Here is a 26,559-nt window from a genome sequence, read left to right as displayed (position 1 = left end):
ATATATATATATATATATATATATATATATATATATATATATATATATATATATATATATATATATATATATATACGCCATTGCATTTAAAGCACAATCTGGAGTTATTAAACGTGATATTGGTTTTGAAGTTTAAGTTGAGCTGAATTCATACCTCATGCAGCAGGTGTAGATGAAGAAGATGATTGTGGTCTTAAAGAGAAAGAGAAACCAATCTAACCTTTTACCACCTTATAACGGATCTGATGGTTAGCTTCCATCAAGTCTCCACAACCAGGATCGTCATTTAAGACGCCCGTGGTGTTAATTACGTGGCGATATGAATAACCATGTTGCCACATGAATCAAGCAAGAATATTCTCCATATTAAACCGAGAACATGGGTTCTCATGCATAATGCAGTCAGTAATCATTGGCCCACCTTACTGCTGATTATGATCTGTGTTTTTGTCTGGATGGGCCGGTATTTTGCAGCCCACGTCGTGTAACGACGTGAACTAAGAAATGTCATGAAATCTGACGTGAAAAAAAGTGGATGGATATTAACTTAGTAATCTGATGTAATTAAAGTTTTATCAGCTAATCAAAATGCTAATTTTCTACTTTTGGCAAGTTCTACAAGTGATAACCATAAAAAAAGAGAGAGAGGACAATTGCAGTGGTATTGGCTGGTGTTGCAGAGCATAAATCGAGCTGTCATCTCGCACCTTTTCTTCACAACAGCAGTGACAATTTAAAAGCCTCACTGTCAAACGCGTAATAGAGGACAATTCACCATCAAGGCATTTTAATTTTGCTTTTGGATATTTTTGAGTTGAGATTTTCCACATGGAAGCTGCATTGTGCCACTCTGAATGCAATTTGTGTCTTTTGGTAAAAAATCGACGTGATGTCCCGAAGGATGTTTTTTTGGGGGGATCTCAAGCAGTTTTTAATGAAGCGTAAACGCTGTTCCGTCCTGTCAAAGTAAAAGGCGCTTAAGTGAGTGGAAAGGTTTATTTTCAGCGTCTGGAACAATGATGACACGCCTGAAAGTAAATCAGACAGAATGCCTCTTTCTTTATAAATCGGTTTTGTATTGAAAGCGCTAAACGCACGTTGGATTAAACGTCTTCCAGTGATGTCCTTTCTTTCAGTCTCGGAAATAATTGTGTAAAGGGCAAAGAACCTTCCCCACTGTACCTGCTGAGAGGTTTTTCAGCGACAGACTATTACTTGAAGCACTTCAACGTGACAAATTATTGCAATTAAAATCATAGACTGTTCTTTTCCCTGAAACACCAAGAAATACTTCCACTCTCTGATGGTGTGTCATTATGGCCAGCATAAGTGTCCACGCTTTCTCATGAGGAACCTCGAAGCCTAGTCTCTAGACTACTCTTCAGTAAAGTTAGTCTCACACATCTGAGAATAAATGATTGCATTTTTGTCTTAATGCCTTCCATAGGCCTTAGAAATGTAATTTTGAAAGTTTCCAAATTTGTGTGCTCAGAAGAATACGACTAATTATCAACGCTTTGGACACCAAAAACTATTATTACAACTATACAACTCAACAGTTAGTCAAAAGAGGAATTGCTGTGATATTTTAGATGAATGCCAATGTCTTCAATGGATAAAAAAAAAGAAAAGAAACGGCAGCTGAAGACCAACAGCCGTCTATTTCCTATAACCACTTATCTTTGCAGGATTGGTCCGTGATTTTCTGAAAATTTTCCCAATTATTTCCACATAATGTTTTTTACTCCTCATGTTGTGAAATGCTCCAGTATTCCTTGCATCAAAACATCCACATAACATGGTGCTGTGAGTTTGGATGACATAACAAGGCATCCAAAATGTAGTGATGGCCAAACATCTGAATTTTGTCTCAGAAATGTAGATTTTAATACTTGATTTCAATTGCAAACTGCAAACTGGCTTTTTATGCTGCTGTTGCAGAACCAGCTTATTCCTCTTTATTTGACCTTTCGGCTTGTATGTTTGTTTCACTGTGGATAAAGACACTAATCTTCACCCATCGTCCATTGATTTTTGTTCTGTGGTTGACATGCACATGTTGTACCAAAACACATTCAACTCTGGGGACACAGAACCAGGAAATAAGTGGTGGTCATTGCCTCTTTCCAGTGTTCCCACACTCTAAGTTATAAAATTTGCCTTTCATATCATCTCTGTCTATAGATGGCAAGGAAGAAAATGCTGTGTCCTAAGATAAGTAAATGTGTCTTTTAGCAAAATTCTGCACTTACATTTGTGATCTCTGTGATTTTCTCGATTTAGTTGGTTTCAGTACAGAGACTCTGCTTTCCATTCCTTTTGATCCATCAGTCAGACGAATAACCATTTTATTCTCAGAGGTTGTTTTTTATTAAATAAAAGCAATGATATTTCGCTTTACCAGACTGCAGTCTCTGAGGCTTATTTGTTTAGGGATTTTTTTTTTTCCTGGCCCACCAAATGTGAACAAATGGCATATCTGTATCTTCCTCCTCCTCCTTGGGTTGTCTGATTTATCTGATCTTGAAATCAGGCTTTCTTATTACGCAGCTCCTCGCTGTGTTCAAATTACTTTTTCTCATATCACCACGAATGAATGTGCTGCTCCAAAAAGCCAAAGTGTCGTGTCTGCTGTTGTCATCTCTGGTGTTCTGGATGTTTGGCTGTCATTTATCTCGCAGTGCAAGAAAGTATTTTGCACAGCGATAGAGGAATTTATTACATTTCAGGACCGTCTGTCAATGCTGTTTTATCTTCTGACTGTAAGCAAGATCAGAAGGATCCAGCTTTGCCACAATGCTTCACCTGCACTCACAGTTTCAAACACCCCCCATTACGTTAGACAGATTTGTACTGGGCTGATGCATTTTATGACATAGCTTTGCATTACCGGCACAGAAAACACTTTAATTGTCACATTACTTCCGTCTTTCTGGTTCATCTACAAGCGTAAGCAGGATTTATGTAATCATTAGATTTCCCCCTTATTATGTTTAATGCCTGAAGCCGAGGGATCATCTGCGAGAAAATGCCGGGTGTTGACAGAGGCTTTATGTGAACAAAAAGGCAAAAAAAAAAATAAATCCTTCCCGTTTTAGCGCACATCATTGAGATCGTTTGTGCCTGTGGCCCCCGGAAACATCGGACCTTCAGGTCACTTTGATATCACAAAGAGACAATTCTGTCAGTGCAGGTTGCCAGACTCATCAGCTGCCTCTGGTTGAATATCAACTAATTGCAAGCTGCCAAGTGTCTGTCACATTCCCCCTCCCTCATCCCTCTTTTTTTTTCTTTATTTTTACTGAAAAAGAAAACAGCATTTTGAGTAAATTCAGATTTTTTCCTGAGCTCCTGTCTGAAGGCTGTTGGTGATTCAGCTAGAATTAATTGGACCAGATGGTTCTGCCTCTGCATTCGTGCATCTCATCATTTGACAACATGGCTTCCTGCGGAAGCTATCGCTAATGCCGAGTTGACCTTTAGAGAGATGCCGGAGTCTAAATTAAAAATCGAACATCTATCGATGACTGCTTCATTAGCTTCAACCCTAAAATATCATGCAATCAGATCATTTTATTATATTTTGTTGTTCTGATTTAATGTGAAACATGTTGGACCAAACCAAGTAGCTGCTTTGAAGCCAATTACTCAGCATTGATCAAAAAAATGTAGAATTTTGATATTCACTTGACTTTGCAACTGCAGTGACTTTGTCAGGAAGAAACTTTATGATTTTGACTTTAATAATGTGTAACTGAGAGTTTGCAGGTGAAAAAGGAAGAATGAGAACTATTTAGATAAAATAATTATTCATACTTGATATATTAATCAAAGAACATGTTTTTAAAGCAAATTGAGTTTTTTAAATTTATAGTATTTTTTTAAATGGGCTGAAAATGGCTACTGTAGCACATTGCCTCAATAGTCCCAGACAGGAACATCTAAATTAAAATTATTCTTATCCCTGCAAACTAAAAATATGTTTTTATTCAAGATGTTTATTTCTTATAGGAAATGATACAGAAATCTTTAAAATAGTTGTAAACTGCATATCACGCTTGAAAAAAAAATATTTACACATTAATGCAAGTCGTATACCAATAATTAATATATACTCTTGGTAAGAAGCAAAAATATATTTATATTATTTTGGTATTGCAGCAATCAGATGTTTCCTATAATTTCTCACCAGCTTTCTGCATGCTTCAACTAGTAATCTGATTACTTGGATCTGATTATTCACCAGTTGTTAAAGTTGTTATAGTTCCTAAAGTTGGGGGGGGGGGGGGCAGTAAGGAAAACAATTGTTCAGAAGTTAAGCTGCTAACAAAGATTGCAGCCTTTTCAAAATTGTCGTCCAAAAGCACTCACTGGCAGCCAACTCTGCTCTGCGCAGTCCCTCCCAGCTGCAATCAGAGCTTCATCAGAATCATGCTGTAAATTAATTGTACGTGCATGAAGCTGGTATGTTTTTGGTCCTAAATTATAAAATATACTTTGTTGAAAAATATTTTGCTTATGTGAAAGATAAATCACTGCCTAGTAATATTCAGTATTAAAAATAATATGTTATAACGAGTTCAGCCGACACTGTCAGAAGTGAGGTTCTTTAGGAAGTTTTCACTTCCTGCAGTGTATCGCAAAGACATTTTTGGCTGCCAGTGCTTGTAGTCTGGAGTCCTAGAAAGAAGCTGAGAGATGATTCCCAAAGCCTGATTACAAAACTCCTCTTGGATAACGACTGTGGTTTGTGAAGTGCCTAAAGGAAATGAAAACATCAGGGTAGCACAGAACAAAATTTATTGCGTCTTGACACATTTAAGTCCTGAACACATCTAGGACAGCTGAACCGCGATTATGATCAGCCTTTTCATCACCTATCTAATGCTCTACTATGTTTTCTTAGTTCACCCTTAAATGGAAATGAGCGCCAGCGTGCCGTGATGAGGCCGATACCCTCGGAACCTCAGCTGGTTACTTCTCTGTGATTCACTGCCAGAACTCAGAACCGGCTATATTAGGAGTGAGCCCAGGTTGAGATTAGATCGGTTTGTCAGCGTCAGCGGGATGAGGGGACATCAGGAGCATATCAGCGGCTCGCAGCTTTTTGCTGCGTAAATGTCAGAAAACCGACTCCCTCCTTCAGTGTCTTGTGACACAACTCTAATTAATATATGACATTGTAACTGGAGACTTACTGTTAAATCTCTTCAGATCTTAATTGATTTTGACACCACCTACGTATGTAGCGTCAGCGTCACTATGCTACGAGTAAGTTTTGTATTCATGTAAAGCAAACGCCTCGTAATGACACTGCTGATGTCCAGAAAGTTTCTAAAGTTTCATACTGTCAAAGGTAAAGACTTAACATTTTAACTTAAAACAAGGAAAGGAAACTTTTTTACGACTTCACCTCTCCTCTGTTCTGTATTAAAGGCTACTCCCGTGCTTATCGTACCTTTTATTAAAATGATTAAACATGTGCCTCACTCCTGACTTGAAATTAAAGTAGAAGAACAGCTCTCTGTTGGCCAACGGTTCATTCGGTGAATGTGATTCGAGCCCCGGGCTGAACCGAGGCCATTGTACTTACTGAGCTCATGCATCCTTTTTCTGCTGCGCTCAGTATTAACACATGCAAGAAAAAGGGGAAAAAAAAACAGAGGTTTAAATCTCAAGCCAAAGCTACAAGCTCAGCAGCACCGTTCATCAAGACGTGGACGTCGACACAAGAACCGATCCAAGATTTATTGATTTTTAAGGAGCTTTTTGAATAATTCCAGTTTGTGCTTGATGTAAATGTATGTATTATTTAAAAGCCACTCCTTTCAGGGGGGGTTTGTGACATTGATTTAAGGCTTGTAAGGCTTTACCCTCCAGCTCGACCTTACCTTTGAGAGCTGATTGATGAAGCTCTAGACAGTAACTCAGCCGGGATGGGGAGAGAGAGAGGGGGAAAAGTTCTTAATGCCAATTTTTTTAGGTTTTAAGGCAGTTCTGTTGGCTCGGTGGAGAAGACGACGCCGGGTGGCAGACTGCTTTATGGCTATAGACCAGAAAGCTAGTTATACTGTGTCCCATGGTAATTCGATTTCCTGAGAGATTTTTCTTTGTTTAAGACCCTCGTGGGGTCTCGCAGCCTCAATCTCTCGCAGCACTGCATGGCAGAACGGCTGGGGCAGCGTTGTTGCTTAGAGGTGGCTGTGAATTATAAATTCGATGAGCTGCATATTCTGCTAAAGCATCCAATTAAAGAGCCGCCACTCAAAAAGGTCCAACGATCAGTTTTGTTTTTTCCTTTCAGGGAAGGCAAAAGTACAGCATGATGATATTTGTTTGCGGTTCACAACTAAATAATTAAAATATGTTTAGAGTTTGCAGAATCTGCTCACCCTGGATTCTTCAGGACAACACCTTTCTGTGACATTTTGCATCGAAATGGAAGAGCATCAGGGTACAGCAATTCTACATTAGCGCAGACACTTTGTCAGATGCTTCTCATTAAAACAGACAAACAAATTTTAGACGACCAGTACTGTTTATCTGCTCTCATGATTCCCTTCATCAACTCCTGAGTGACTGAACTTTGCCTTCATTTCTCTCCACCCATCAGTCCTTATTAAAGATGCACCAGTCAAATTTATGTAGGTCTACTCCAACTTCTGATTGTTGCAATGCTCTAATCTGATCATAAGGATTTTAGCAAATGCAGATGTATCTGCTAGAGCTAAACATAGTGTTTTTCAAATTACTTCTCCTCAGTATCTTGTTCAGTTTAAGATTTGTCATTTTATAACAAAAATAAATACATCTTTGAAGCAGAGATTACTTGGTCTAAGATTTTGCCCTGATCCATTTAAGGCCTGGCATTTGTCAAATTCTCAATCCATTGTTATGTTGGAGTAAAGTTGAATTCAAAGTCAAGTAAAGGCTTCATTTGTAATTACGTGATTTTCGTTAGTTTTTCTGAAATTTTGTTTAACACGCTTACCAATGGATGACAAGATGGAAGTAGATGGAAGAAGAAAAACGGTAACAATGTCCTGCTAAAAACTGAGAAGTTTTGAGATTAATTTCATATAATTTCCAAAAAAATGTTGGAAATTCTGTAAAGTCAGAAATGAGCACACATCCAAAATAAACGTGTGCTCATTTCGGAGGCCACGTTCCCCAATGTAATAAAGGCCACTAAAACAGAAACGGATTGTAAAAAGTGACGAGACATGTAAGACCGGAGTGATAAATGTAGGAGATTTGGGGTCTTCCTGTCTCTCAACAGCATCTCCTGGGTGGAAACTCTGTGTTGAAGACTCCAGATCTACCACTTATTCTCTTCTGCTGCAGATGTCTAACTTGTGACACTAAAAATGGCTAACTTTGAGTCATCCTCTCAGTAGAAAGTTGTACACCGAAGAGTGTTGTAGTTTTTGAACAACCTGTCAGTATGATGTTTTGAAAAAGGCTGGGTTTTGGGGGATTCTGTCAGAATCAGTTCATATCACCAGCTGAACTTTCATTTCGTCATGAAACTGATATACAAAGCACAGTGTCCCTGGTATTGGTTTGGCTTTTTATCAGCCGCCCTGACTTTAGGGTTTTTTAGAAGCAACATTTTATGCAACATTTTTCTTCTAGCCTCATTGTTTTGCAGACACTCCTGATCTCCAACCCTGCCACATTGTCCTTGAGCTCTAAATTTGAACGGATGTCCCTCTGTAGTAACCTAATGCTTCTGAATACAGCCAGCCAGCTGTCAAGACTAATATGTCTCTGTTATAAAATGAACATCTGTCCAGTTCAGTCTCGGTGAAGGCACTGAGACGTGTCCTCTCCAATCAGGTTAGGAAGGAAAGCTGGCGACGAGGTAACGGGAACCTATGAGTTTCATCCACTAAGCTTTGGAGTTGCTGTGCTATTATTTACTGTGCTGTGAAGCAACCTTCAGCTGAAGTGAAACGACTATCTTTCGAGGTAGAGAAGTTTGTTTTTTAACAGTTCTGTTCATCGTTATGAAGACTGTGCCAGTCCCGATTCTGCTTTTGCTCCGCTGACGCGCTGAGCAAGACCTGCAAAGTCTGGCTGTGTTGGAATGAGAAGCCAGTCTGGTCATGTTTTTATGATAGTCAGCCTTTGCGGTTTTACAAATCGACTTAGCATAATGACAAAGGAATCATATGAAGTCTAGATTGATTTATTTCACCTTTCTACGTGTCATTTTTCTCCCGACAAGTTTTCCCCTTTTCCCTGAAACCTCCACGATGTCGCCAGGCCAGACTGCAGATTTATGAGACAATTTTCACTGCCTCTACTCTGTGAGGTAATTGTTTCTGCGACACCTCTTTATAGCTCAGGTTTGCAGAGGTCTATCAGCACTCCTGGCGTCGTGTTGACTAGCCACAAACGCGCTGTGCCCTCCACCCTTGTCTTCACCAGTCATCAAATGATTGAGAAATAGTTTGAAGTGCCGGAGGCCTTATCTGTGCACCCACAGGTGCCATTAGAGTCGCACTAAATCTTTAAGAATGGCTCGGGGTAGGAGGGGAAACGGTGCTGTTAACTTTTAAACAGAGACGTTACTTAAACTGACAACGTGGTGCCGAGCATCAGGGGTGTACGATTTCAGTTTGAACACTTGGATGCTATGTATTTTAACTATTTATGTACTAATTTCTCTTGGTTCTAATGCCCAGATGTGAACAACTTCTGCACAGTGATCCTTGAGTTTGAATTACAGTATGTGACCCAGTGATACCAAAACCTCAATCAAGAAATCAAGAAATCATGACAGTGAAGTAGACTAAAAGATCTCAAAAATCACTTTAAGTACCAATCTAAACAAGTTCAAGAATGGATGAGGAACATTTTATATTTATCCGATTAGAAAAGTAGGGGGGAAAAGCCATTTCTAAAGCTTTGAGACTCCAGAAAACCACCGAGCTCTTATCCATAAATGAAAAAATAAAATTTTAAAAAGACTGTAGCCTTCAAGGTCTCAGATTGACCAAAAACATGTTGGAGACTTTTAGGAAAATATTTTGTGGAATAACAAAATAAAATTTTAGCTTTTTGTGTAAAAGTAAATCAGAATTTCAGGAAAAGAAAATCTTACATGTTGGACGTTTGAGAAACTGGAGCAACTCCTGGACAACTTGATGTGATGTACTTCATAAATTTAATTAATCTAAAGTTTAACGAGTCATGTTTTAGCACACTGACAGTAAGCTGCAGCAGCCAATACGGTCTCTCTCTCTCTTGCTAGCTTAAATTTGCAGCTTAGCTGTAGTAAGACTAACAAACACCAGTCACCAGTTTTATTTAAAACCAGCTATTGGTCAGTGCTGGTCTTCTGCCCTGTCTTTAGGCCACCAGCTGTAACCTTAATACTGTGCACAATACTTGTGGTGTTGTCCTGAAAAACCAGACAGGCCAATTTTATCTCCTTGAGCATTAATGCACCCCTCATCTCCTGCATGCCCAGCTTCCTGTAGCAAAATGTACCTGAGGCTGTTGCCTGGGTAACCACGAGAGATGATGCTGTATTTCCCAGGTTACCCTCAGATTGTCCACAAGCGAGGGGTGAGAGCTCGACTCATGAGGCTCTTTCCGTGCTCCACAGGCAAAAAGCCATCCTCCTGCAATCAAAGCAAGTGGCTCTTCCTCTCTATGATGATTTTTATAGGGTTTTTCTTTTTTTTTTTTTTTTTTTTTTGCCTTTCTCCTTGTGGCCTTCAGGCTTTGGTCATCTGCCTTTCACCAATTCACTGACAAATGTTTGCAGATTTATTTCCAAACATAAAAATAACGCTTGAATGTTCAAAATGTCATAGGTGCTACCTGGTTTTTTTTTTTGTTTTTTTTTTTTCCTTTTCATCTTGACCAGGTTTAGGGAAAACATCACCTGTCACAGCACTGCGTTTGCTCCACAGCAACAGGTGAAATGTGGTCTGCTGGAATATTTGGCCTTTTATTGTTGGGTGCAGCAAAACTCTTTGATGCTAATGAGGCACTTAGACAGGATGTCACACTTCAGGTGTATGAGAGTGGAGCGCAGCGCTGCGAGGACGCTGCAGCGCAGTGACAGTGCCCAGACAGCGTCTGCCATCATAATAAGCCCATTAAAGCATTCCTCGGGGTTTATTACTGTGCACTCTCATCCAGAGGCTCTCTGCCACGCTGACTTGTGTTTGGGGGTCTCAACTACACTAATTACTTCTGATATCATATTTGTTTTAGAGAAGAAAGGAGTGTTTGGTTTTTATTGAAGCCTAGAAGAGAAACCTGGTATAATAAGGTACAACAGACTACCAGAAGGTGTTTTAGCAGATGTACAGCATTTTGTGGCTAAATGTTCATCTTCAATATTGTAGTTTTGAAAAGTTACAGTGCCTTGAATTGTATTGGTTTTAGTACCTCTAGAACCTTCTTCACATTCTTGAAATGGGATGAAAATGGCTGTCTATAAGAATTGTTAAATTGTTCATTTGCGTTCAACCCCTGGTGGTCAAATGTTGCTAAAACAGTTGCTACAGATATTTTGGTAGTTTCTAACATCTACAAACCTTTTTATGCCGGTTTATTTTAACAAAACCAAGTTGAATCACATTGTCACTTGGATTTAGATCTGTACTTTGACTAGGTCATCTTAACGCCTCTAACAGCCTATTAAAGATTTTCTTCCATGATTGACCTGTATTCATCTCCCCATCAGCTCGGACCAACTTCCCTACTCTATTAAGGAAAATAATTCCCACAGCATGATGCTGCCACCTCTATCCTTCTTTTTTTATGTAGTTAAAATGTTTCTATTTCTAATCTAACCAAACTGGATTTTATAGGCCTTTCATATCCCATCTGTGCTTTAAAATTAATCACTAATGTATTCTGACCCTTGATCTTCATGATGTTTGTTTACCGATGTTCTCTTAAACACCTGAGGCCTTCACAGAACAACTGAAATCATACAGAGATTACATTAAACACTTGATCTCTGTTAACAAAGTAGGTGACTTTTAGGTTGAGCTTAAATTTTATTTGTGCGTATCAGATCGGGGGTGGAAAGTGGGGGTCGAATACAAATGTACGTGTACATTCACGTGTACGCATCACCTTTTGTTGGTCTATGGAAAACACTGGATTGTGTTGTTAAAATGTAAAACGTTTTAGGTCATTAATCATTTTTGCAGAGCGCTGCGTATTTGCATTCCTGGTTTCAGATTTATTCCAGTGCGGGTTTGGTCTAGTTTGACCGTTGGCTCCTTCTCCCTTTCAGACAGCGTTGAAGATGAGCTGGAACTCTCTGCAGTCCGTCATCGCCCCGAGGGCCTGGAGCAGCTCGAGGCACAGACACGCTTCTCCCGGAAGGAGCTCCAGATCCTTTACCGCGGCTTCAAGAATGTAAGTGATGCACCCACTGTGGAGCTACGTTGTATATATATTATGTACAGTGTGTCTTTCGTCTCCCCTCTCTCCGACATATCTAAAACATTTGCCTGTCTTTGATTTTTTTTTTTGTTGATTTATTCTTTCACAAGCTCCACTGCAGAGGTTGACTGGAGGATTTCCTCTCACGTCCCGAAAACTATCATACCTAATTTTCTTTGCTGCATTCTTTACATTTTGCACCTATTGTTATAAAAGCCAAATTGTTGAGGATTTTAAAGTTTCTTTCTATTAACTGTATTTTGGATAATTAGTTCAGATTACTTATCAATCCAGGTTAGGGTTTCAGGATTCTTGCAGTCTTTGAAGCACTGAGAAACATTGGAATTACTTTTGATCATTTCCCAAGTCTGGATAAGTATAGGAAGGACTATTCCCTATCCCATTAGTTAGGAGATGAAAAATGTGCTTTTAGCATTGATCTATTTTTAAATAACTTTACTTTTATCATTGCTCTTCATTTGTCACGGCATATTTCTATTGATCACTTTAGTTTCTGACGGAGAACCAGCAGATAAATAGACATACATTAAAAGAATAATTGAAAAAGGGAAACTTTACAACTTTTTGGGTCTCTAGAGCCAATTAGATTTGAAATGCCAGCCTACTGAACAGTGTGCACATATGCAGCACTGTATACGTTCACTCTTGCCTTTTTTTTAAATGAACAGATCAGCCTGTTGTTCTTCTGAAGTGTTCTGCAATTCCAGGTTTCTTTAAAACAGTTTATCTGAGTTACTTGCTCTGGTGTCTTTCATCTCCCTCTTGCCAATACTCCATAGATAATCTATTGGGTTCAGGTCAAGTGACGGTTATGGCCGCTCGAGTACATCGATAAGATGGTCAATAAACCAGGTGTGGTTACTTCTGGCAGTGTGAATTTGAATTTAGCATCTTCATAAGGCTTGAACTTAAAATATCTGAGTTTCCATTGATTTCTAACTTTATAAAACACAGTGAACCAACATCAGCAGGTGATGTGGAAACTTTCATCTCAAGCAACTTCGACTCTGTGATTTACTTTCGTCTCTTCCGTCATATCACAGGTGTCAAACTCCAGTCCTCGAGGGCCGTTGTCCTGCGATTTTTTTTTTTAGACGTGCCTTCGCTTGAACACACTTGAATCAAATAATTAGGTCGTTAGCAAGACTCTGGAGAACTTGACTGTGTGCTGAGGAGGTAATTCAGCCATCTGATTCAGGTGTGATGGACCAGAGACGCATCTAGAAGCTGTAGAGGACTAGAAGTCTCTTGAGGACTGGAGTTTGACATCACCACACTAAATCATGTCAATGATTCCAAATATTTGTCAGATGTGAATATAGAGCTTTAGCCCAGCTTATGTAAAGAGAGAAAATATGAAAAAGGATATTTCAGAGTATTAAAAAGAAATTCCTGAACCCGCCTCGAAGCTGCTCTAACACTGCATAGCTGGTGCATATACCTTTAAGAGCAACAGTGATGAAGCCAATCTACTGATGCTTTCCTCCAAAGGATGGTAGACTTGGCATTATTGGTCTCTCTCAGGCTTTTCTTTCCCACTTAAACTTCATAGTTTGTACAAATATTCTTTAATGTTGTTTATGCATCGTTTATCCCTCTTGTATAATTACATTATGCTGGAGCAAAAGTCTAATTTGTAAAGAAGCAAATGGTGACGGCGCTCGGATTACTGCTGCTGAATGTTTTTCATCCCTCTCCCTCGTCGAGCCCCTGGAGACAAACAGCTCCACTTTGTCTTGTTCTGGTGTCATTGGCAGAGTGAAGGAGAGCTTTTAAGGGCAGCAGACTAATAGAAGCTGGCCGGCTTCCCATGATGAGAAGTTTGGCCTCTTTGTCCTTGTTGTCCGGAGATTCGGGGGCAAATCGAACGGCTCCGACGCAGGTGGCAGACGGAGGTCGTTTATTTTGACAGGTGACTTTATGAAGCGGCCGCTCGGAGCTTCAGAAATGAGCCTAACGGGGAACAAAACAAGCCCTCAGATTCTGACCTCAACTCCTGGAGATCGCCTGAGGTCACCGGTTCAAAGCACTTGACTAAGAGCTCTCAATTTGTGTCGCATTGTTCCTGATGTCTCCGTTCACAGCGTGATTTTGCTCCCGGATGTCATGCCTGGTCAGTTTCGTCTTTCAGAGATTGTGTTTGTGATTTGCTCATCACGGAAGACGAGCGTGCCAAACCAATACAGATACAGATCCTTCGAAATCGCTGACAGTCTCAATGAGATATGAGCAAACTAAATGAATTTCATTGTAATTTCTTGTTCGTTTTTGGTTTATGGTTACATTTATGATTATAAAATAAAAATAAAAAAAAAACATTCAAAACAAGGCCATGAGAACATTGCTATCCCGATGTGGCCAGTAGTGATGATGTAGCCATTACCGTTAACCTCAAATTGAATTGCAAGAGCACTGAATCATAACTGGATGACCAGCGGGCAGCACTCGGTTGATAAATTGCCTCTCCGACGAGCGTCGTCGCGAGAATAAAAATACAAAATGTAAACGCTGATGAATTATGTCATCGGTGTTGTTCGGTAAAACATCACTCTTGATTGCTGACCTTCAGGTTCCCAAAATGTCTGTCACAAAGAGCCACACATTTCAGAGGAAGCAGCGGTCCCAGAGCAAGAGATACATTAGCGTGCTAATGGTGTGGTAGGCTGTAATCTAAAGTGCTTGTTGAAGTGAGGTTAAACTGTGCGGGTAAACATCCCATCATCTCCATAAATATTCATTCACGTTTGGCCAATAGGAAACTATGCTCTGAACAAAATACAAGATGCTCTCAATTTTGTTTTATCTTCGATATCCTCAAGTTATACAAATGATGTTAAAATTGAAAGGCAAAGTCTTGTTATTATTATTATTATTATTATTTGATTTAATAATGAGGGTCCATCTGAAAATATTGTATGAGTTTATGGGGTAGGAGTTCATAAGTTCCTTGTTCATACGTGTGATTTCTTACTTCTGTCACGTTCAAAATAAATAAGTAAATAAATAAAATGTAAGTTCTGAGCTGTCCAGATCCAAGCCTTTTTTTTTTTAAAAGTTTAGTAACATAATTTCTGACTGAATCAGATTGAGGAGGAATTCTTATGTGGCAATTTCCTTCTGCTTTGCTGAGTTTTTAAATCACTCCTAAGTGTTTAATGTCATAAATCGAACTTTAACCTCAATGATAACCCGAGTTAAAATAAAAAAAAGATATGATTTCAGTTATTGAGAGAAATGAAGTAATTCAAACTAACTGGGGTAATGTTAAAGCAGCCTAATCGCCCTTCTGCCATCAACTTGCCCAGGTGTTATAAAGCATTTATGATATTTTTATATCACTGCAGATGATTTTAGTTCAGTCATATTAGATGTCTTTAAACAGAACCTGCTACTTGGAGGCCAGTACAAAACCTTCACTGTGTTTTAAACAGTTTAGAGGTGAACTTTCTGATCATTCTTGTCCTGCTGCATGACCTAAGTAAATTTGAACTTAAGGTCACAAACTGTAGGTGATATATTCTCCTTTAGGATTGTTAACAGGCTTTTTTTTTTTTTTTTTTTTACGCCTGTTGGAATGGGACACGCACTTTCCAGAAAATTCAACTTTCGTCTGTTCAGTCCACAGAATAATATCCTAAAAGTCTTGAAGATCAGCTAGATAACTTTTTTTTTTTTTTTGCAAAAGTGAGCCAAGCCTTTGTGTTCTCTATCATCAGCTGCGGTTAAATACAGTTTTTGCCATGCCGGCGGGTTTTTTGTTGTTGTTTTGTTTGTTTGAATCGTGAACAGTGAGATGAACTGAGTCACTGTTAATGAGGCCAGTAATTCTTTGGGACCTCCTGGATGAGTCGTTGAGGCACTCTTAAAATATTTATTGTCTCATGGAAAATTCAACCACTGTTGCATATTTTCTCCATCATGTTGACAATGGCGCCCACTCTCGTCCACTTGAATCTCGATGCTCCTAGAAATGCATTTGAAACACTTTTCAGACTGATAGATGTTAGTAACTATGTTCCTCGTTTGCTTTTTGAGTTTTTATCCCACTTCCAGCTGTCAGAGAAGTTCTGTTTAAAGGCTGTCTTGATTCTACGTGCTCTGCAGTAATCAGTCTTTAGGCTGGCTAGTCAAATGTAATCTAAAAATGGTGTTACAGTGTCTTTTTTTTACCCCAGTATATGAAAACGTCATTTGAAACCTGCACTTTGCTTTTACTTTGTTTATAATAAAGTTGTTTTTTTATGTTCCAAGTCTGAAACTAAAGCAAATATAGAAGATATCTGTAAGGGACTTCATTGAAAATGGCCAGATAAATGAATGTCTCAGTTTTGCTGTAGACTGATGGAAAATATTAAGGCTGACTTGTCTTTTCCCTTGTTTCCCTGGCTTCTGTCTTACCAAAAAAAAAAAAAAATCTTCTCTCTAAAAGTGGGTTAGGTGTGGGTTAGACACAAAAGAATCTCAGAGGAATTGTGCAAAGAACTTCCTCTAATTCTCTGAGATTCCAAACACAAAACACTTGTTTAAAGCAGAACTACAATGTTTTATCTTTACTTTCTTCATTTCTTCATCTTTTTTTTCTAAATTTGATAACCGTAGCTGATAATTAATACCAAGGGGTTGTTTTTTTTTATCAAAATTGCTTATACTCAAAGACTTTCTTATATTTTTTACACTCATTTAAGCCACAGCAGCATTGCTTTATAGTTGGAAAATCTCAGAAGTGTTGAGTCATCTGTCATCTTCGATTTATATTGTTCTTTCAAGCAGCCAGACCTTTTTATCAGCTTTTAAAAGTGACAAGAATGTCTGGCTTCTTGTCATTTCAGGTTTTCAGACAATCTACTGCTTCTTTTTTTTTTGTCAGTCTAAAATATTAACTTCATTCTCCTTGTTAGCAGAGGTAGTTTTTGCCTTCCTTCCTGGTTCTTTTGTGACATTTCGCTTACAGACAGCTGTCCCTGTGTTTGCTGGAATGCAGTCTAATCTTCTTCCAAACTTTAGGATTCCTTAAAGCTTTCTATTTTGGTCTCGGTTGTTCACAGTACAATGTTTTCCTGGCTGCTTTCTGACTTGTTTATTGAATCTAATGTTTAGCAAACTGAACAGAGCAGCAGCGTTTTTCTCCTTTTAGCCTCGACAGTCGCACCATTGTCGCTCAGGGTTCTCTAACGGTGAAATATGAGCACAATTACTTGCTACTGTGAGAAAGGAGTTCGACGTACCTTCTAGTGAGGATAGATTCACATTTTCCAGCTTGTACCGAACCTTTCAGCCAAGTAGTTGAATCCAAACTTTGTTGTTGTGGTTTTTTTCCTGCTTTTCAGCTACTTTTGTTCTTGTGGTCTTTATGAATCTCCAGCTTATCTTCATCCGTACAGAAAGTCAGCCAATGACAAAACCCTGCTCTTCACAGTAACCTCACTGATAACCCACTGATTTAAATATTCTGCATATAATTTTGCCTTCAAACTAGACACCAAACAAAGGTGTTTTTACGAAAATCCAATGTTTTATTCGCTTTGGAGAAGAAGGTGATGATTAAAATCATTTGTGTTGGTTGATTTTCCTTTTGAGCTATTGGGACTTGTTTTAATTCGCAAAATTGCCAACCAACAAATTGTCACCCTACATCCAGATGTTGTGGTGTATAATTGCTCACTACCTTTTTAAGTATATCTGTACAGTTTTTTTAATGACAGCTGTGAATCAGCCAATCACATGGCAGCAGCTCTTCCATCAGCGATCTGTGCTGCTGTTTAGTTTACAGCTACTACCTCCGTTTTGGTTATTTGTACATGCAAAAAAAAAAAAGAAGAAAAATCTGAAAAATCTCAAGTATATTCAGAGCGTTGACCTTGTTCTCTCCGTTTCAGTTCCTTCCATCTTAAATATTCAGTGTGCTGCAGATTTGCAGCAAGAGAGCCAAGCCGAGCCTGCAAAAACGAACTTTCTTCATCAGCGCTCTGCTTCTGACCAAGGTCATCTGCAATATCTTTGGTTCTCTAAAATGGCACAAAAGTGTCTTTCTTGGAGGCGTTACATAAATGTCTTTTCGGTGAATGCCACCGGCAAAGGTGGGTGGCTTCAAAAGGCTCTAGATAAAATCTCTGCTGAGGTGGGGCGGGTTTGCAGTTGAATGCCACCGGTCTTGGGTTGGGATTATGGCCTGCACAAAGAGTCACAGAAAGAAGAAAAGAGAGGGAAAAAAAATAATCAAAACTTTCCCAAAGAGAGGAGGTTGTTTAATTCAGCGTGAATGTGTTTAGAATCGGCGTGCTTAAGCAAAGTTTCAAACTAGAAAAGAGTCTTTACGATTGGGAAATGATCTTTGTTAACTCACCCTGTCTTTCAGGAGTGTCCAAGTGGCGTCGTCAATGAAGAAACCTTTAAAGATATCTACGCACAGTTTTTTCCACAAGGAGGTACGAAGTAGGACGTAGCTATGCCCCGTTTCCTGTGTGACCTGTTTCAATACCAAGTCCATTTGTCTCATCAAGTCCAGTGTACTTAAATTCTAACCAAAGCAAATGCTTAAAAAAATTGAGATTATATTTTATGTGTGCAGCCTTCAGCTTTCATCATTATTGTCTCCAACTCGAGGAAAAATAGAGGAAGCATTAGGAGGCTTTGATTCATGCACTCAGACAGGCAGAGCAGTAAACACATGAGCTCCCCCACACAGGAAACCAGGAGAAAACTCTCAGCTCCAAGATGTCTGTGTTTTCTTCTTCTCTCTGCAAGAGCTGCTTCTTTTCTTTGAAGCTGCACATATATCTACTAAAGAAAGTAGTAATAAGGCTTTGAACTATTTTCTTGTTATCAGAAGGTGCTACTTTTGATGTCAGATGGGCTGTAATTGGTCACGAATGATTTTTGATTTTGTGTGCTTTTCTTCCTCTTTGTAGATGCTTCGACGTATGCGCATTTCCTGTTCAACGCGTTTGACACGGATCACAATGGCTCTGTGAGCTTTGAGGTGAGCAAGGTGCCGGAAAGAATAACGCAGTCTAACAAAAAATAAGAACTAGTAGGGCAATATCCTCACAGTAAAGAATTCCCTTCCCTCTATATTAATTAGCACCCCTGGTAGATGTGACAAAAACAAAAAAAAAAACGTACAAATATCAACTTGTACCATAGTAGCATAGACTCATAATATTCTGAGATGTTTTTACAGAATCACCACTGCCACACTTCTTTTCCCCCTGTTCAGAGTTTTTGCAGCTTCCGTCTACCAACTGGACATTACTCTGGGTTTCTATTGTGACCATTCATTTTCTACATCCATCTTAGTGACGGTTCTTGCAGAAACATTGCCCTGGGTTAGCCCCTCTCTCTCTCTCTCTCTCCCAGCATCAACCTCTATCATAAAACCTACAGATTCTGTTTCACAAAAAAAGGCAAAATATCCGCAACTTGGCCTTTAAAACTAGGAACACAAGTTCATAATATTACAAAAGCAAATGTCACCGTGCCTTGAATACCCTTTTTCTTTTTTTTTTTTGCACCACAAGTCTGTAACCTTGTGTGTGAGGCTTTTTCATTTGACTTGCGAAATGAATTTCAGCCCTAATGAATTTCTCTATTGTTGCTGAATTTCTTTCTGGTTTTGGCTGCATCACATAAACTCACAGAAGTGGTCCCAGGTTACATTTACAGTACATAAAAAAAAAAAAAAGTAGTTTAAAAAAAAAAATTCCAGATGGTTATGGGCAAACCAAACCAGACAGGTGAGAAAGAAAAAATATATGATATCTTGAGCATCACCCCATGTGTGCAGAGTGTGATTGACAGCATCTCCACAGTAGATGCCTGATCTTCTTATTTCTTAGTGGCGAACTGAAGGCATTTTCTCAACACGAGCGCCAACTGTGTGTTGACGGCACATTCATGAAAGCAGTGGAAAGTTTGCAGCTAAGATAAGTTATGTTTTGTATGTGGTGCAACTTCCCCCTCTAACGCCGCCCTGGGCAACTGCCCATACGGCTAATAACGAAAACAGTTCTCAACTTTGTTCCTTCATATCATGAATTTATTTCATCTCCCATGCCTGACCTGTCGTAGTCACTGTTTTAAAGTGCCAGGCGAGTTGCTCTTCTGTTGGGGTTTATGAGATTAGCAACAGTGGCAATTCAAATTGCTTAATGGTGGACTGTGGAAAGTTAAATCAGAATTATTTATACTGACTTTGAATTAAGTAAACATCCTTTGAAACTTCAAATGTATTCAAGTTCTAGTCAATTAATTTCACTTTTAATTATTTGTGTTTTTAATAAAGTATTGACATTTATATAAATATTGATTATTTTTTTCCCCACTTACGTATCTAACATTTATTACAGTCAAATTGAACTATTATGTGTTACGGAGTAAAGCTTCTTAAAACAAGACGGAGGCTCGTATGTCTTTCACTGAACCTTTGTGTTCAGTTTTTATTGAAGAGAAAAAACGGCAACACTTGTTCGTAACCTAGCAACCAAAAATCAACAAAAGCAAGGTAGTGACAACACAGAACCAGATCCTGTTAAGCATTCTTCAAAATAAAAGACTTCCTTGATTCAAATAAATCATGTCTCACACTTAAATATATTCCACTTCACCTTTGTAATTATATACAATCATGTTCAATACAATTAATAATAATCATCATGTAAATTGTGCTTAACATATAATTGTAATTCAGTCACTTATCATGCAAAATATACTGAACAACATATAAGTGTAAAAAAGTCACAACGTTGTGTATTTTATGGATTGTGACACTTCTACCCCTCCTTATGTTGGTAGAAAACCAAATTACTGGGCTAAAAACTTACACCAGAAAAAATCGCCTGTTGAAGAGCCATTGCTTTACATGCCCTGACATCTTTGGATGGAGTTTTTTGGAGGAAAAGTGCTTTAATTTAAAATGTCTTACTTATTTTTAAAAACAGTGTATAACACTCTGCAGTCAATGTTGGATTCTACTGAAGAGAATCAGGCCCATAACATCACAGATCCTCCATCATGCAGGAAGCATGAGGTGTTTTTCCACACATCCAACCTTTTCTTCAAAAGATTTTGAATGTTTACCAGAAAGCTTAATCCGAAGTATGTTTGCTTTAATGACAAGGCAAAATTATTATGATTTTTTTTTTCCAGAATAAGTAGTCAATCAGTAGTTTCCAAAACTACTAATTGATTTCATAGACAGCATCTTTGTTTGGCATGGTGCGTTTATTTAAGTAGTAGTGGTGGAACTCAAATAATATTTGTCTTAATTGTAGGGTCTGACAATTTATTATAAAGTCCATCAGTACACTAAAGCTGGATTTCTCCAAAGAATCAAGTCAAAAATGTCTCTTCCATCATTTTTTATTCAGCCCAACCAAGTTTACTTGAGATGCTGGCAGCATTTTATTAATATTTATGAGGGACAGATATTTGCTTATTAGGACAGAGGAGCTGTCATCACTCCAAACTAAACCCCCCTCCCAACCCTCTTCCTGCTTTTTGCTCAGTCAGTTCTGCAGAAACACAGTGATTCCCTGTGGGGTCCCACACAGAGCATAAGCTTTCTGATCATTTGAATAATGAGGTATTTTTGATTTATAGCGCCTCCACGTTTGCTGTTTCATCATTCATCTCTAATTAATAACCAACGTGGATTGTGTACGCTGGCAGAAACGCAGAGGCATGAAGGCTGGTTTTGTTTACCTCATGGGATTTTAAGTCTGAGATGTGTGTTGTTGTTGTTTTTATTTAGTTTTTTTTCCTGGTGTGATATTTTGTACACGTGTAAGCAGTTCTTGTTTCTGTTCCAGGACTTTGTTATGGGGCTTTCGATCCTGCTGCGAGGCACAGTGCAGGAAAAGCTCATTTGGGCTTTCAACCTTTATGACATCAATAAAGATGGATACATCACTAAAGAGGTACATTATGATATAATTATCTCTTTTAATAAAGGAAGACCGCAGGAACGAATTATCAAAACATCCTTGGTTTCAAACAATCTCGGGGATTTAATCAGTGGCTCCAACCTTTTGACTTTTTAATATTAATTCCTTGTGTTTCTAATTCATCTGTTTTTTGTTTTTTTCATTATGCTTCAGCCAGTATAATAGCATTTAGGAAAACGCATATCTAACATAAGTTTGGGAGGGTCTTTTTTTTTATTTTTTTTCCATCTACATAGAGATTCTGTTCTTTGTTCTGTTCTAAATATTGTTAATTTCTTAACCACTGTTGCTAGCTTTGGTTGTTTTTAGAGTGCTCTGCTAATGGACTTGACTTGACGTCACCCAATCAAGATCAAGTTTTTTGATTAACACTTTAGTAACCTGTAAAACTCCACAGTAAGATTTGTTATGTCATTAAATTGGCACGCTACGTTACTGCTGTTGTTCTGTAAACAAGTGTCTTGAAACCAGCAACTGACCCGTAGTTCTCGCTGAGAAATATCCTGTCTCTTTGATTGCCGGGGTTGTATTTATGTTCACGCCCCTTCAGCTTAGTCCGTAGCAGAGGCTGATTATTTAACAAGTCAGTACTCTCAAATTTATGTCTGCATCCTTGCACAAGAAATATATTTCAAAGTGCTTTGCAAGAGACAAACAAAACTCGTAAAGAAATAATTAACTTTTAACAGCCAGCACTCCGAGGACTGCCATTAGTTTTGAAGTTTTTGGACAAAAACCAAAGTGTCTGGCAGATGATTGCTTTATCTGGCTTCTGGATGAAAAGCTACTGCCAGCAGCTATAATTCACACAGGGATTAAATGAGCATGAATAAAACTTTGAGACTGTTGATTCAGTGTTTGTTGATTGGCTTCAATTTTATATAATGTCTCCCATCCTTGAACAGTGTCTGAATAATCCACAGTCTCCTTCACACCGGCCGTACTTCAGCAACGTCACTGTCGATACTTTTAATGTGGAGAGTTTATTTCAGTTGAACGGAGGGCGATTTAAAAGACGCATCACTGCTTTTTGTAACCTTTCCTTTGCAGCTGTTGTTCGGGATTTAAATCCCATGAACACAGACAAAAGTTGCAGACATGCAACGAGGTTGAACGTCGAACGCCAAACTCTGCCATCAATAGCAAGGACAATAAACATACAAGAAATAGTCACCTCTTGAACTTGAATGCGAGTTCATAATGTGACTATTTCTGTGGTGATTTGCTCAGGAAGAAGCAGGAAGTTAAGTAAAAAAAAGTCCTCTCATATCATTTAGCCCCCAAAAGTCACTTCAAGCTAATGTGGTGGCTGGAAGTAAAGTCATTACACTGATGTATTATTTATCACTCATTTGGCTCAGACACTGAGGAAAAATAAGTCACTGCTGTAAACATAGCTTGACAGAAGCTGCATACGAAAGTAAAACCACAGTAAGGCAACCTTGACAACCTCTATGCTCAAACTTTATTTGCTTTGGAAAACCACAAAAGGCTCTTTTTTTAGTAATTTGTGTTAGTTTAAATTTTATTTCCAGGTTTTTGTTTTGTTTTGTTTTTTTCGTTTGTTTCTTTAACGTTTTAGAGCTTTGTTTGTGTGTGCACATGACAGGAAATGCTGGACATCATGAAGGCTATCTACGACATGATGGGTAAATGCACATATCCCGTCCTGAAAGAGGAGACGCCTCGTCAGCATGTAGAAGTATTCTTCCAGGCAAGTGTCTTTGTTTGTTTTCCTGTATTTATAGTTTCTGAAAAATCCCCCTTGGTGTGTTTGTTCATCTTTTCTATTCTCCCTTTCCAACAGAAGATGGATAAAAATAAAGATGGCGTGGTAACCATAGACGAGTTCATTGACTGTTGCCAAAACGTAAGCTGGATTCCCCCCCACTCCCTGATTTTTCACTACTGTTGGCTTAAACTTGCCGTTGTTCATCAGATTGTCTCCCCTTTTCTTTTTTTTTTTTTCTAATCCCCAGGATGAAAACATCATGCGATCGATGCATCTCTTTGAGAATGTTCTCTAACTTTTGGCCGCCAGCCGGAGCTTTGGAGAGGAACATCATCTTTAGCATGGCCCAGTTACTGACTTGGACTCATACTGTGTACAGTGTGCTATGCAGACTTTTGACCATAGATAAAATCTTGTTCATTATTACTGTTGGGCCACAAGTAGGAATAGGCAAGCATGTTGGGAACACTCTGGAATTCATATTTTGTTTTAAGATATCAAACTAGGGTTCAATTTAATATTTAAAAATGCGGTAAAATAAAATTACACGTAAAAATTCAAATTTCCTGCCTTGTTTTATTTACTGCCAAGTGAAATCACTGTGACTCGCAGCTTTAGGAATATTGAACGACTCGCTCCAATTTCCAGAGTGTTTCTTACCTGACTTAGACGAATGTGGTCTGTGATTTTACTCTTTATTTAGAGAAGGGGGGGAAAAAAACAAGTTGTACCATTTTTAAGTTGTACATTCAAAGATATGACATTAGATGAGAAGTCTATTTGAAAATATCTCAATTCTGCTCGTGTTTACTTGCCAACTAGACAACACAAGGATTGTATTGATGTCAAAATCGGACCATAACTTAAGCACATGGGTACAGACGTGGACAAATTTGTTGGCACTCCTGGTAAAGATGTATATAAAGCCTTAAAATAAATTATTCTCTTACAGTCTCGCAGCAGAAAATGTTGCAAAAAAATACAGCCTTTAACAAGAATGCCGTAAAAGATTCACACTCTAAAGATTCTATTCCTCCTGATGATTGTTTTTTTTTGGCTAACTACTTTTTGTACAAAAGTACAAAACGCCCAGCTGTTTTAAGATTTTTCAGCTGTTTAACTTTTATACCTTTTAAGAGATGATTAAACAAGAAATCCTATTGTGATGAGCGAGTCATTCTTTCAAATCATTTAAGCATCTTTGATGTTTTTGAATGAGTTTGTAATCTGTAACTGAAGTGTTTAGCATGCACTTTTGACTAGACTAGATGGTTGCTGTTTGCAAAGAGATAATTTCTTCAGATTTCCCAGTCAGGCGTAGTTACCCATGTAAAGTGACAAATAGGGTTGCCTGCTGAACCACTGAATGACTCCACCTACATAAAAACATCAGAAAACGTATTCAATGCACAACTGATGGATAAAAACGATAGATTTTTTTTATGTACTCATCCGCCCTCTTTCTAATGCTCTCCTGGGCAAAGGCCCATAATGACCATATCAAAAACTGCCACTGATTCTTCCTGCCAGTACACCGCTAATTTTAAATCTCACATTCTTGCAGTTCAAATAGTTCAAGATGCTTTAGACTCCAACAACATTCCCAGATATTCATCTTGAGCTGCACGCCAGAACCACCTGGCGTGGTTTTTGCTAAAAAAAAAGAAAAAAAAAAGAAGGTTAGACTCATCCAGTCAAGGTGAACATTTCCAGTTAAAACCCATGCAGAGTTTGACAAACACCATGTCTACATTTCTGATGGTAAGACAAACATGCTATCTGTATAGCATCCACGGTTATAGAGATCTGGTGACTTATTGCTCCAACTGTACATATGAGCAGGTTTGGGTGAATAGTTATTTCTTGTAACTATATCAGGCTACATCAGGTCTTATGAAGTCATTCACATGTTGAAGAGCAGCTAATATGTCACGCCATATTTATACCTAAGGAGGTGTAATACTCTTCTATTACAAATTTTAAAAAACTCAGTTTAACTTTAAAAAGTTGCTAAGATCATATTTTTAAGATATTCTTTTTTTTCCAACTTGAAAAACATTACAAGGAATGCAAACTTTAATTTGAGGACATTTCTGCAGAATTTCCACATTGCAAATGACAAGAAATCTACATATTTAAAGGTGTTTTGGATATCTTTACTGGAGGTTCCAGCAAATTTATTTGCATCTGCAGCAAGATTTTACCGCAAGTATCACGCGAGATGACGGCAACTTTATAAAAATGAAATGGGAGGACAAGCTGCTTTTGATGTATTTTTTGACATGATGTATGTACATTTCTTGTAAAGTAAAGCATCGACATGTTTTTATTTGATTCTTACTCTTTTCATGTAGAGGAGTTCTCGGCAGCGTCATGGTCATTGTATAAAACAATTGTCAGCTGTACAGTATTAAATGAAAACTTGCTCTCTGAGGAATTGCAGGTCTTCAGATTGTTCTTGTAATCTGCTGCTTTAGCAGTAAAAACCACTGGGGTTTGGTGGGTGATCTCAGATTTGATGCATTATTTCTTTGTCTGCAAAGTTGTTTCTTGTTGGGGTGTTTTTTTCCCTCCTTCATTCCCTGCAGGGCAACGTCTAGCTGCCGACACTGAATCAACATGATTGGTTCCTGAGTGAAGGATTTGAGTGGCACTAAATGGAGGAAAAAGCCAAGCATGCTGGGTAACAATCTGATGGATGGAAACTACTTGTCTGGGCATTATATATATGTACTGATTGGTTTTCATTAGACAATATTTCTGTTGTTTCTCTCTCACACAATAACCTGGATATTTGAAATCAAAAAGACTCGCCAAACTATCTATAAACGCAGGTACACTTAAGAAATTGAGTATATTTAAATTCTGGCTTTTAAGATGTAATCTTTTTAATTTGTTTAGTTTTAGTTTTAAAACAGTTATTAAATGTAGCTTTATTTTTTAGACTTGAAGTATTAAAATTAAAATAATTATCTTCATATACATTTCTTTAGTGTAAAAGGTTTTTTTTCTTTATTTTTTATGGCTTTGGGCTTTTTGATTTTTATTTATTGAGTTTAAATAGTAAAACTTATATTATTTTCATTTATTCACTGATGTGAGCCACTGATTGTTGGAGGCTTTGTCACAACAAGGTTCAGTTGCATTGAGTTGGTCAATATTGATTTTATTGGATTCGCCACTTTAAATATCGTAGCTTGTCATTGATTATTTTCTGACCACTCGTTTTTCTTTTCACTCTGTGAAAATAAGAATCGTCCATGAAGCAGATAAAATGTGAACGGTTCATCACTGTATACAGAGTAAAGTTATTCGTTTAATTAAAATTATACTAACACATTTTTGATGTTCAGGTTAAAAGCAGTTGCTTCAAACTCAATAAAGATCAGCTCATGCCCCCTTGTGGTAGCAACAGGTTATCACACACGGAAATTAAGACTCACT

At 38.2% G+C, this 26,559-nt stretch overlaps 1 protein-coding gene across 5 annotated transcripts in view; it reads left to right on the top strand.

Moving 5' to 3' along the window:
• Positions 1-25,552, top strand: part of kcnip4a (potassium voltage-gated channel interacting protein 4a) — a 137,192-nt gene extending 111,640 nt beyond the window's left edge. Inside the window, exons 1-8 of one of the 5 annotated variants that reach the window (XM_088015739.1) lie at positions 9,522-9,643; positions 11,270-11,394; positions 17,798-17,867; positions 18,351-18,421; positions 21,249-21,356; positions 22,993-23,097; positions 23,191-23,253; positions 23,363-25,552. In XM_088015739.1, coding sequence (XP_087871865.1) covers positions 9,529-9,643; positions 11,270-11,394; positions 17,798-17,867; positions 18,351-18,421; positions 21,249-21,356; positions 22,993-23,097; positions 23,191-23,253; positions 23,363-23,410 — 705 coding nt within the window. In that variant the 5' untranslated portion in view covers positions 9,522-9,528 and the 3' untranslated portion in view covers positions 23,411-25,552. Of the gene's footprint in view, positions 1-9,521; positions 9,644-11,269; positions 11,395-17,797; positions 17,868-18,350; positions 18,422-21,248; positions 21,357-22,992 lie in introns of those variants that run through there. The other 4 variants (XM_015008309.2, XM_088015738.1, XM_088015737.1 and 1 more) reach the window with 4 other exon arrangements.
• Positions 25,553-26,559: the final 1,007 nt, after the last annotated feature.

This window comes from Poecilia mexicana, unplaced genomic scaffold (assembly GCF_051168715.1).
Source record: "Poecilia mexicana isolate PSO_F unplaced genomic scaffold, ASM5116871v1 scaffold_18, whole genome shotgun sequence".
Classification (NCBI taxonomy): Eukaryota; Metazoa; Chordata; class Actinopteri; order Cyprinodontiformes; family Poeciliidae; genus Poecilia; species Poecilia mexicana.
The sequence above is the reverse complement of the archived record's forward strand: the minus strand, read 5'-3'. Positions and strand labels throughout refer to the sequence as shown.